This window comes from Caloenas nicobarica, chromosome Z (genome assembly GCF_036013445.1).
Source record: "Caloenas nicobarica isolate bCalNic1 chromosome Z, bCalNic1.hap1, whole genome shotgun sequence".
NCBI classification, from domain to species: Eukaryota; Metazoa; Chordata; class Aves; order Columbiformes; family Columbidae; genus Caloenas; species Caloenas nicobarica.
The window spans coordinates 54,471,456-54,484,553 of NC_088284.1; the positions used below are offsets into that span (position 1 = coordinate 54,471,456).

The following is a 13,098-nucleotide window of genomic DNA, read 5'->3' on the forward strand; positions in this document are numbered from 1 at the left end:
CACATGTCCATTTGTGTACCAAGTCCTGCTGAGATACAGAATCAGTGCAAAAATTTTATTTTCACGTGTAAAACACATAGACCTGAAGCTAGGCTAAGGTACTGCTGGTATTTTCTCATAGACCTTGCAAGATCTGAGCAAATATGTGTCAAGATGGTGAAAGTATAATGTGTCAAACACAAAGCAGAAGAGCTCTGTAGCCAGAAGGACAGTCACCCATTATAATCCAGAGGGAAGAATGTAACAGGCAACATTTAAAGCAGATGAATGCCCAAGCTCTCGTCTACTAAAAGAAGTACTAATTACACTGGCTGAAGCTGCCTCCAATGCCCCTCACGCATGCCTTCCATATCTGACAGCTGAGTGCTGGAAAAGATACAAAACATGGATAACTCCTTGTTAAGCCTCTTCCTCTGTGGATCCTCAGGGGTGTTTGTGGCTGGGTCAGAAGTTATTGTATATGGAAATTTCTGCTGAAGAAAAAACACGCAAAAACAAGAGGAGAGAAAATCAGAAAAGGAAACCACCTTGACTTATGCATGCACATTTTAAGAACTCACTTAAGCAGGTTATTGTGGATCTTTTTTTTGCAAATAGGGGATTGAAAACAACTGGACATAGTGTTATTAGCCATGTTGTGATGCTGAAAAATGAAATTCAGAAACTTTTCTCCTCTAGTTCTGCATGAGGAACCTATTCAGGAAAGCTTTCTTTGCTGACAGAAGCAGAGATTGTCAGTGGCTCAGAGGAGCAGGTTTTGAGCCTGGTAGCTCCAGCCATGTGGCTTTGGTCCCAGCCTTGTCAGGACCAACAAAAAGGAGGTTCTTGGATGCAAGTGAGACACTCAGGACCACTAGAAGGAAGTAACAACGGACGAGTGATAATTAGAGGAGACTACTGTCAACTAAAGGGCTCAGAAACCCTGCATCTGCCAACCAGATTTATTCTAGAGAGGTTTGCTGCTTGCCTAGGGGTCTTATTAAGGGTGCTGTGCAGAGGCTACCAAGGCTCATCTGGCCTTCTACTATACAATGCTGCTTTTTCATGTGTGCACCAGGGTGCATGTACTTCCAGGAGTCACCTGAGAAGTACTAAGTGTGATTAGCAGGTTCTAGAGGCACTGCTTAAGGGCATGTGTGCCCAAGCATTGGTTTTCTCCATCATTCTTGAGGAGGATTCACCAGATACTGACGGTGAATCACTGGTTGCACAGCTGCTGCTCTTAGCAAGATTTGGTTTTCCACAAGCACGGTAGCCATAGTGAGAATCTGAAGTTTCACATAGACCTAAGGAGAGTGAAACCTGGCAGAGAAAAATGGGTACTGTTGTGGTGGACATCTGCTGCATACCGTATTGAGGAGGAACAGAACAGGAAAGATCAGGTTAGGGAGTACTTCAACACCCGGAGGTACACAAGTCCATGGGGCCAGATGGGTTGCACACTAATGTGCCAAGGAAGAAAAAGGCTGATGGCACTGCAAGGCCACCATCAATTATCTTTGAAAGGTGGTGGCTCCTGGGAAAGGTTGCAGATGACTGGCTCTCAGTCCACTCTTCAAAACAGGCAAAGAGGAAGATGCAAGAACTGCGGACCTGTCAGCCTCATGCAGTCCTTCAGAAGGTGGTGGAGAGTGTTTCCAAAGGCAATAAAGAATTAGAAGGTGCTCAGGAATAGTCAGTCTGGATTTCTGAAGGGGAAATAAAAAACTGTTTACAAAACAAATCCAGAGCTATTGAACCTCTCCCTTAGTGACTTACAGGATGGGACAGAATGCACACTCAAGCAAGTTTGCAGAGCACACAAAAGTGAGAGGAGTCGTGGGTGCAGCAGACAGTTGTGCAGCCCTTCAGAGAACCCTGGCAGGACACGTGCAGAACTGGTCAAGGAGGAATGTTATGAAGCTCAGCAAGGGCAACTGCACAGTCCTGCATCTGGAGAGGTATAGCTCTGTGCACCAGTAAGCACTGGGGACAGCACAGCTGGCAAGCAGTTTTGCTGAGAATTTCCTTGGGATCCTGCCAGACAAGCTGAGCTTGAGCCAGCAGTGATGACCACCAATATCTTAGGCTATTTTTAAAAGAATATTGCCAGCAGGTTGAGGGATGTTGTCCTTCCTCTCCCCGCAGTGCTGGTGAAGCAGCATGCAGAAGAGTGCTGAGTCCAGTTCAGGGCTGTCCACTACAAGCAATTTATGGATGGACTGGAGTGACCACAGCAAAGGCTCTGAAGTCCTGCTCCGAACTGGTGCTGCAGCGTGGCCCAGAGGCAATTCCTGGTGCTGGGGATTTGCTCCAGGGCCTCCCTGCAGCTTGTAGCCACCCCGCTGGATGGATGCAGGCCAGCCCAGGGCCAGCCAGAGTGACCTGCTGCTTCTCCCTGCAGGGCATCAGCTCCATATTTGCTTCTGCTCACAGCTCCTTGAGCACACCAATGGTACAGGCCCCCAGGGTGCGAAGCTAAATAAGAATGACAACTATTGCACAGGTTTGACTGGAGTGTATTTTGCACTAGGCAGCTGGCCTGGAGTAGAGGGTGAAGTTGTGATGTGCTGTGGCTCTAAATGCAGCAGACAAGTAACACTGCAGTGTTGTGTTTTGCTTTCACTTCATGGTCCATCAGCCATAACCCCAGGACAGCAAAGAAGCTATTCCTCTGCCTCCCACACCAGCCTGCCTACTGCTGCCTTTTCCAAGGCTTTGCTCAGAGCAGTGAGCCTGTGTCAGCGCCAAAGGAGGGACACAGTGCCCTGGGACCTCTCCTAGGGCAATGCCTACCCAGTCACTCTCCCCAGCACAAGGTCATACTCATGGAAGTCATAGAATGTCCTGAGTTGGAAGGGACCCACAGGGATTATCGAGTCCAACCCCCACTTCCTGCATATGACAACCCCACAGTTCACACCGTGTATCTGAGAGCGTGTCAAGGCTTAATTGCAAGGCGACAATAAACCCTGGCAGATGCTCTCTGTTACCCTCTCACCCTTCCCCCACCATCTCCTTAGGTAGGAAAAAGCGATAAGAAGGATAAGGAGGAAGGAAGGGAGGCTTAGACTTACACGGCTGGAAAAAGTTTTAAAGGCTTTACTAATGCTACTAATAAATAGAGAAAATATATAAAATATAAAAAGTATACAAAACCAATCTTGAACGTCACGGGGATAGGGCAGCGCTTAACCCCTCCCATGGTGGGCGGAGCTGGTGTGGCTCCAGTAGCTGCAGGGCAAGCACCCTGAAGTCCTAGGCAGGGCTTCACAGCAAACTGGAACTGGATTCAGGGATGCAGGGTCTCAGGCCTTGGATCACTGGCATGGGTGGCAGGGTTCTCTTTAGATGCCAGCCATGGTCGAAGAAGAGCGAGACCCTCGTGATCTCCCTCTTTTATAGGGTGTATGACGCGTATGGGTTGGAATACTCAGTTAGTCAGTTTTAGTCACCTGTCCTATCCGCGCCTCCTTGAAAATACGCTCCTCTCATGACGGAATATGTGAAATCTTATCAGTCTTCTTGGTTGTTATAGCAATAAATCTAAACATGAGCTTCTTCAGCATTCTATTGGTCATCTTATCAGTCCCGGAGCGAACAGCGTCTCAAAAAATATGCAGCTAACTTCAGGAAAGTGCAGTTACTTAGAAGAGCTTAGCTGAAAAGAATATGCACTAAAAGAGAAACTGGTCTTGTTTTTAACCAAACCAGGACAGGGCGTTGTTCAGTCTCTTCTTGAACACTGTCAGGCTTGAGGCCATGACTACCTCCCTGGTGAGCCTGTTCCAGTGCTCCACCTTCTGGGTGAAAAAACCTAAACCTCCCCTGGCACATCTTCCTGCCATTCTCTTGAGTTCTGTCATCGGTCACTAAAGAGAAGAGTTCGGCACCTGCCCCTCCTCCTCCCCTTGTGAGGAAGCTGTAGGTCACAATAAGGTCTCCTCTTAGTCTCCTCCAGGCTGAACAAACCAAGTGACTTTAGCTGCTCCTCATACAGCTTCCTCTCCAAACCCTTCACCAACTTTGTAGCCCTCTTATGGACACTCTCCAGTAGCTTCATATCTTTTTTTTATCCTGTGGCACCCAGAACTGCACACAGTGCTCCAGGTGAGGCCACACCAGTGCAGAGCAGAGTGGGACAATCACCTCCCTCGCCCACCTTTTTTTTTTTTTCTAACACTAACCTAAAATATGTTTTATCAAACACCAGTTACATCCTGAATGCAGCTGTGAACATTTCCATGCCCAAAGCTGTGAAGGACCAAACCCCTACAGAGGAGATGGACACAGCTGATACACTCATGATGCTTAGAGAAGAATACAAGGAGCAACCACAGCTGTTGTAAAGAAAGCTGAACTTATCTCAGTGGAAAGGAGACCAGAGAGTGGCTTTTGTTTAGATTGTCATATGAGTTTGAGTGATCAACTGGTTGTGCAGATTGCCTGAGTTAATCAAAAGGTGTAAATGTCTTCCTGAGCCAGACAGACCAGCATGAGGGTCAGCCCAACATAAAGCATATAAACAAAGCAACCAAGAAAATGGACTTTGAAGAGAGCTACAGGCTTGAGCTGGCTTCAACCCATATATTTCTTCCCTGTGATTGGCAATACCCAGCAACATGGCAGTGAGCATATTGAGACCAGTAATGGGAATTATGTTTATATTGTGAATCAACTGGATGTTGCAACTGCTATATGCAATTGCTGCTTCACTCTGCTGAATCAAAATCCCATCTAATGTCAAATGTCTTAAAGTAAGTAAATTGGGTAATCACACATTAAATTCTCCTCAAGCAGAATATCTGAAAGAGCCTGGTCAGAGTGTGTTGGATGTAAGAAGCAGCAGAACTGCAAGGCAGCATGGTAAGGAAACAACCCACCACATGGTATGCATCTCTAGCAGAGCTCAGTTTACCCAAGACAACATACACAGCAGTATAATGCAGAATGGTTTGAAATAGCCGCCCCTTTGTAGCATCAAGGGCAGATGGGAAAGATGTAAGAAGATAGACCCACGTGTATAAGACCACACAACCTGCCTACTAACGTAAGGCCACGAGTTCATGCAACAAAAGAGGCAGAATGTGATACTCCTTTCTGACCTTGATTCAGCCTAATTTTTAGTCTCTTCAACAATACAATAACAAGAAACCAACAACGTTGCATGTATCAAAAAGTAAAACTCTAAATATATTTATTATTCAGGTACATTTGCTTTTCATTGCACAAATTTGTTTTTTATCCCCATGTTTTACAGTTTTTACAAAGCTGTTAGGAGTTTTAGAAACTGTTAAATGATCACTTAAGTCTATTTAGGCACAGTTCATTAACACATAAATCCATTTCCTCCACTTTTTTTCTCTCTGTGTGAAAGATTTATGGTTGCATTTAAGCTCCAAATTGAAATACATTTCACAGTCAATGCTTTTGTGGGCATACTGTCTAAAAAAGAACTTTTGATTAAATAGTCTCGCCTTATCAAATGATGCCAGCAAAGCCTAACTGAAAGCAACTTCTTTTCCAGAAATGCTGAAATCAACACAACCCTAAGATAAGAACCATGGTGGCCAACCAGTTTCTACGCTAGCCAGCCACAGGGTAACAAAGAAACAGTCTGGAAAAGATTACTTAACTTGGAAATAATTTAAATAATTTATTCTGTATGAAAAATGAGCAAAAATAACCCAGCAAAAAAAAAAAAAAAAAAAAAAGGTGACAAGAAAAGTGTCATATCTGCTGGACTGCTGAGGATGTGTCATTTGCTCTCCTTTCTCATAATGACAGCTTGAAAACCAGAGTGTCATATCCCTGGGGCTAACCTCTGTGAAAATGTCTTTGAAATTTGAGGCTGTCAGGCATGTTCGACACGGCTGAAAAACCGTGAGCTTCTTGATTTCTTACATTGCTCCTCTCTTTGGTGAGAAAGCCTGACCACTTCTGGTGTAAGACTCATGTTTTTGGATTAAAGCTCTGTCTGTGGTGAGCTGCTTTTGCATGTAACTGCATACTGCATGGTGTTCCCAGGGCACAGGAAAGTCCATTGTTTCAACAACTTTGTTATTAATATATTACTTTTTACAAAAAGAGTAGCGTTAAATAAATGACAGACTCTAAATTACTCGTCCTGAAAAATATGAATAACTACGCCCCCTCTGTAATGCTGCAGAAAGAAACAATATTTGTGACTTTTTAGCACCCACATCTGTTGTTGCTATGTAGAAATGGATGAACTATTTTCAAAAGCTGGGTGAAGTCTTTGCAGCACAGCAAAAGGATTGCAGAAGTCTTTGTGTGATTCTCATGTAAGAGTATTTATTGCCCGTGAGCTTCCTGCTGGCTATTGCTTTCAGGGATAACCAGAGGGGCATCTCACATGAGCACAGGCAGTGCATAGCCTTTAGTCTCCTTAATAAGGAGTCCGTTTGCAGGAATTTCTGACTACAGAGATTTTTTTTTTTTTCCAGACTTTGGGAAATCATCACACTTCAGGGAATGAGCAGGGCATAGTATTCATTCCTCCATGTGTCACAACAGAGGTGCACAGTTACAAGCTAAACAGCAGCTGCTTGCTCTGCTTGGGTTTAAGACACCTCCACGAGCTCTGCATTTGGGACAAGGGAAAATATTCCCCTTGCAGTGTTGCTGCTGTGCTTGGACCCTGAGGAAACCGACAGTGCCCCACACCAGAGGAACATGTGAGAGCAAACCCCCTGCTGCCAACACTGCAACTTTAAATGTTGTCCTCATTTGTCTGATGAGCACCACAACCCCACAGCCTCCAGGTGACTGTGACTGCTCTTTGGCAGAAGGAGAGAAAGAAGGCCACCAGCTCAAAGGACCAGAGATCTCTGCTGGACTCTGCAGCTTCTCTGGTGAGAACTAGCACACACCACCGCCCCTTTACAGTGGGACCTCTCAACAGCAACTGTTCTTTACCTATCACAAAAGTACTGGCCATTGGCAGCCCCAGTACAGCCTCCCACTCAGAGCAGGACTATCCCCAGTACCAGGTCAGGGCAGCCATGGCTTTGCCAAACCACCTGGCTGCAGGCCAAGCTGTGAGACGAGAGGGCTGCATGAGGATCGCTTTGGAACTGGAGGTGCCTCTGAAGCTCAGCTGCAGAGTGGTCTCCCAGCACAGGAGGACAGCGGCCACAGGAGCCACTCTGCTGGGTCGAAGGGTGGGAAAAGAAGCTGGCAGCTGCCTTCTGTCTCTTGTCCTCTTGTCATGTCAAGGGGCAGCAAACGGGTTGTTCCTGGAGCTTAACAGGTGGTCTCTCCAGCAGCAGAAGAGCAAGATTTTCCAAAGTCACTCACTAGCTATAGTGCATGAGCTTCTGACATGAGTGGGCAAGCAAGAGGAGCCTGAAGAAGCACAGCAATAACTGTCCATCAATAAGTCGGGTGATGATTAGGGAAATGTGACCACCACAAGCCAGGGAAGTCCATGCTGCCTGAAGCATCAGTATTTTCCCCTAGCAAAAACCCGTGGAGGAGTTATCCACAGGAACTGGAATCTGCTCAAGTCGCCAGGGGCACAAAGAGCTGCGGGCCAGCACCCTCAGTACCTGCCTGTGTTCGTGCAGAGATTTCTGAGCTCCAGCTCCATCTGCTTAATTTGGACATCTCTCTGGTTTACCATCTCACGTAGTCTACGGATTTCTTCCTGTTGCCGGTAAAATATCTGCAAAAGCTGTAAGAAAAGTCACATTTTACTTCATTTACACTAAGAAAATGCAGACTTAACCTGTCAAATGCCACCAGTCCTGTCACATCACTTCTGAGAGAAACAGCATCTAAGGAGGTGGCCTTCAAACAACACACTGAACATTCAGAGTGCTCCTGCTGTCCACAAGCCTGGACTATGAGTGCAGGTATTTCTCAGTACCATTTAGTAACGCTACGTCTGCTTAATTCAATGAAAAAGATCAGAAAAAATAACCCCATACCACCGATCACTCAAAGAGAGCCTAGACACAAAGAGTATTTGGAGTCTAAATTCCTAGATCTGCCACATCTCCTACTCTGACCTTAGGCAAGTCCTTTTACTTCTCTTTTCCTGTTGATTGTGCTCTGTCCTCTCCATTTGGGACTAGCATGGCCTTTCATGGTGCACACAGCTAGGCACCCAGCTCCGCAAGGGCTGCTTCTGTAACCTCAGGGCACCACCTCAGAAACATGCAGAAGAATAATGCTTTTTCACACCACAGGGAAATTCAGCTGTGGAAATTCCTGCCCCATCAGGCTGCAGATACTAAAATCTTGCAGAGAAAAAAAGGGGACCTGAGCACAGCTATGGGAAGGAAATCCTTCCAGGGTTCCTAAAAGCAAACAAGCTCCATGTACTCAAAAATGTCTCTGAGCTGCCAGTGATGGAAGATTTGCAAATCACCAGAGATCTAACACTGAACAAGGTTTGGTTACTATACAGGCAGTGGGTTGGCCATGGCTGAAGACAGATCATGGAGTTGCCAGGACCTTTTCTGGAGCCGTTCTCAGGAGCAGGCTGTGACCAGCAACCAGCGTCAATGGCCCTGCACTCCAAAGTTGTCCCCCAGCTGTGAGCTGCCAAGGCAGAGGCAGAGCCAGCCCCTTTCCCATGCCAGGCTCCACAACACGGTTAGGCACTTAAGACTACATGGATGCACCATATGCCAAGCAAGCAGAGTACACCCGCTTCTTTCACAGGCATCCCCTGCTGTCTCACCAGGCTCTCTGAGTGTAGCTCTCGTAGAAGGGTTACACTGCATAAACCTCCTCCCCTTCTCCAGAACCTGGAGGTCACAAGAACTCCTGTGTCCCCAGCCAGCCACTGGGCAGGCCTGCACCACAAGAATGCCTAAGAAAGCATGAATACTGTTTGCTCCCTTCATTCCAGAACCCCTAAGCTGGAGTGCTTCTGGGCCATATTTTTTCATCCCATCTGGCAGCCAGGGCATGCAGAGCTTTTGTCCTCACAAAGAATGAAGAGCTCACACCACTCCGAGTCTGCAAAATAAACCCTGCCCAGATTCTGTCACTATGTGAATGGCATCCTTTTGCCAGCTGACTCTGGGCTTCCCCCAACAGCCCCAACCCTTCACCCCAGACATTCACACCTCATTTTCAGTTTTTGGTGGTGGACACTCAAATATGTCAAAGCCATTGGAGAGCCACATTTGCTCATTTTTCAGCAACTTCTCCTGCACTTTCAGCTGTTTCCTGCTGTCTTCAGCCTCACTTGGCTTCTGCATGTCTTCCAGCGGCATCCTTCCTCCCTGACTCTGAGGCTGGCTCAGGTCAGTAGCTTTCATGAGTGGATCTGGCTCAAGAAACTGTGGTAAGGAATTCACAGCTCCAGAACCTGGTCTCAAGGATACCAAGAGAGGCCCTAGGGAGGGAGGCAGGTGACAGGTTAGCACTCACAAACCCCACTCAGAAATCAGCTGTAAGCACTTCATTCAAACAACTTGTAGGGAAAAAACATGGAGGCACCTGACTGAAGTGGCTTCCAGAGTTCACAGCAGTGATTATTTTAGCCACCAAATTATTTTAGCTTCCAGCCGTATTTGTTATGTCTCTCCTTGACCTCCCTTCTGCTTTCTCTGGCAGCTAAGAGGCCAGAAAGCGAGCAGCAGCAGCAGCTTACCCAAGCCCTGGGGAGCTGGAGAGCTGCGCAGCTCAACATGTGCTGACCTTTGTTGATTCCATTCAGCCACTCTTGTGCTGTTAGTGCTGGCTTGTCTCCTGTGGTCAAGGGGTAGATGTCCTCCTGGTATGACTCCGACTGCAAGCGAACAGAAGTCCAGAGTTGCTGTGTCAGTGAGGTTTTGGCTTAGAGTGACCACACTGGATTGTGGTGGAGAAAAAAAGTTTGCCCCACCTCAGCACAAGGAGTCTCATGAGCACTCATTGGCATGGACATAAAATCTCCTAACCTGCCCTGAGCCTCTCTCCTCACCACAACTCAGAATTGCATCTGAAGGCCTGTTTTGATTTCTGCCAGTAAGGCCATTACACATCCAGACAACAGACTGGGGGAGACTGGTGACACAGGCTAACCCAACTCTCCTGAACTCTCTTCTTGAGGATGAAGAAGTGCATATGAAGGATAGACACAAGTCACAAATCATCAGCTGACAGAAACTGGCCAAGGAAATAACATTGGAGGAACATGCCTGACTGATAGTTGCAATGAGCCTCTTTGAATTCAAGGCACTTATACCTTCTGACATTTATGGAAGTATAGGGTGCAGTGCTGACATTTACAACGTACCTTTACTCACACAGTCACATGGAGCTACCTTGGCTAGCTACAGATTCATGACCCTCGTCATGGGTCATTCTCTAGCTATACCAGGTCTGAGACTTACTTCTACATCACTCTCTGTGCAATGGGTCATGTCTTACATGCTGCAGAACAACTGTCTGTAACACATTGCACCCACTGGGTGGAGACCTGGGAACCCATTGTTTCCTTTTTCCCAGGGTGATTCTTCTTCGTTCCACAAGAAGATTATCACATCATCCAACATCATGCCAAACCCCTCTCTCCCTTTTGTCATTATGTCAAACAAATGCCACCAACTGAGGAAGTTTACAGCCAGGTAGTTGACCTAACAGCCAGAGAGACCCCTTGTTGCACCCAAGCAGATAAGATTGGTGAGCACATCTTAGAAAGCTGGCTGTTACACAGAGACCTAACTCTTGAGTTACACAGCCAGGATTTGTTTGCAGGACTGCCCCATAAACTGACCAGCTTTGTCCTTCAGATGAGGAGAAAGAAAATCCCTTGTTCTACCTACTTTCCTCCCTCGTCGAGTAACACAGGGGAGTCACTGCCCTTTTTTGCACTGATATTTGTCCCAGACATGAACATGAACCATGGTTAACTTACCCGTCGAGGAACAATCATGGAGATGGGCTCAATCAGGCTTTTAGTTGGAATCAGTTTGTAGAAACGGAAGATCTCACAAGCTGACACTTCAAGGCCTCTCTTTGGCATCATTCCTGGTGGGGTAGCAGGAAAGAAATGGAGTGTAAATCTCCCTAGGAAACTTAATGTCATCTGCCATGGAAAAAAAACACTAAACAACAAAAGAAGTCACAGCATCAGCTCCAGAGCAGCATGGTCTGAAATCAGCACCCAAAACTGCCTCAGCAGCACAAATGACAAGACTAAATTTTTTTTTTTTCCTGTCAGGCCACAGAGTTATACACAAGGTCTGTGGTTCTTGTGCTAAGCCTCCTGTTCCTTATTCATTCTCATGAGCTGCAAATAGAGTTACCATGACTGAGCAGAACTGGTAGGTGACACCACAGGATTTGGCTACCAGGATCAGCATGAAGGGAGTTCAGGACACCTAAACACCAGAATAGCCATATGGGCCAGGATGAAAACCCTTCCCAGTATCCTCATCCCAACACTGTTCCAAAGCAGAAGAAAGTATGAGAAGGGTGTTAACATCTACTTTGTCAGAAAGCATCCTTTGTGTTTCAGGGACTGGCTAAGCCCCGCAAGGTCTCTAAGTACCAGGTAACCTCAGTGGATTTCTCTTCCACAAGTTTGTATAGTCCAAAGCTTACAACCACGTCAATTCCCTTAACAAGAAGATTGCCTCTTCTTGGAAACCTTGCTTCATGGTGTTCTACAGCAGCTTTGTTTTCTACTAATACAAAATGACTTCATTAAATAGTAGATTCGACATGAAGGACTGTTGTTCCTTACATTATGTATTCATCTAAATATGAATCTATACTCCACTTCTCTACATTGTATTTGTTTTGGCAGTATTGGGAAGGAAGCTCTTGTGCAACAGCCTTAGTAGAATCTTTGATCAGCAGAACAGATCAGGTAAGGCAAGGAGATTTGATTCACTCAGGCTTTCTAAAAACACTTGTATACTTCCTTTTCATGGAAGACTTTTAAAGAGACTATGACATTAAAACCAGGATGCTGTACATTGGAAGGATTAATAAAGCTGAATAATAGAGAGATCTTCCAGTTAAGTTTTAAGTAATTTATTCCTTTTCAGTAACAGTTTTTTGAAGGAGACCTGCAGGCACACAATCTAATGCTGCTAAATATCTGTGCCAATGTCTTGGAAGAATGGGAGTGTCCATAGGTGGTATGGAGCAGTGGCAAATGGTCCTAGAAACACGTCTGCGTACAGAAGAATATGCTTACATGGTAGACTGGAGAAGGTTCAAGAAAGGGCTACCAATAAGGTCTGAGGCTGAAAGTCAAACTCTGTAGCTTGAGTTAAACAATGGGTAGTATGCAGACAGGTTAATAAGGAAGGGTCTCCAACAAAGGAGAGATAGACCAGCTGTGATTAGGGTATCTCTAAATGAGAAATGCCAGTACATGAGAAAGTAGGCAAGTGATTAGAGTGAAGGCATTAAGACATGGTGCACCCATTAACAGAGAAATCAAAGAATGGAAACAATGTCAACAGAGTTCAATGCCAAAAATCTTGGGGCAGATTCATAAGGGGCAAGGAGCATCCTCCACCTTTAAATCCAGACTATCCTCCCTTCCACCTTGACCAGGTGTGTGAGAGGGGATGCAGCACTGATTAGTAAAGCTGCCCAGCCCATACTTTGCTGGTCAGAAGGGACCCCTCCAAGCTGTGACCCTGTAATACCACCTGTGATATATAGATAAGCTGGACTGTTGTGCACCTGTAAACCTGGGTGGAGCCTGGAATCTGACCCACTCTTTTCTAAATGATATTTTGGATAGTCCTGGACTCCAACAGCCTCAAAACACAGAAGCCATCATCTTCTTGAAATGTTAGACACATGCTGCCACTCACCAATTCCCTTCTGTGGCAAATGAGAACGATATTCCATCAGGTAGTTCAGGTATGGTTTCTCAGGGCTTATCTCATAGTATCGTATATTTCCATCACCCTAAAGGCAAATAAAAGGAACATAAGCCATACTGTGCTGTTCAGTATGAGGTTCTGAGATGAATGCCTGGTCCCAGAACCCATGAGGGGTCAAGAACGAACCAAATATTTACACTCAAATTCCATTGTGGGAAGGTTAGGGCTCTGCAGTGTACCTCCCCCACAGTAAACATGGTAGGTCTGCAGTGGAAAATGTGGCCTGATGCTGCAGCATCAGGCCCCA

At 46.0% G+C, this 13,098-nt stretch overlaps 1 protein-coding gene across 1 annotated transcript in view; it reads right to left on the reverse strand.

The window, feature by feature from the left end:
• Positions 1-7,543: 7,543 nt before the first annotated feature.
• Positions 7,544-13,098, reverse strand: part of CORO2A (coronin 2A) — a 58,937-nt gene continuing 53,382 nt past the window's right edge. Inside the window, exons 8-12 of the mRNA XM_065656056.1 lie at positions 12,780-12,876; positions 10,859-10,971; positions 9,658-9,748; positions 9,081-9,352; positions 7,544-7,675 (exon numbers count right to left, since the gene is read on the reverse strand). Coding sequence (XP_065512128.1) covers positions 7,544-7,675; positions 9,081-9,352; positions 9,658-9,748; positions 10,859-10,971; positions 12,780-12,876 — 705 coding nt within the window. The remainder of the gene's footprint in view (positions 7,676-9,080; positions 9,353-9,657; positions 9,749-10,858; positions 10,972-12,779; positions 12,877-13,098) is intronic.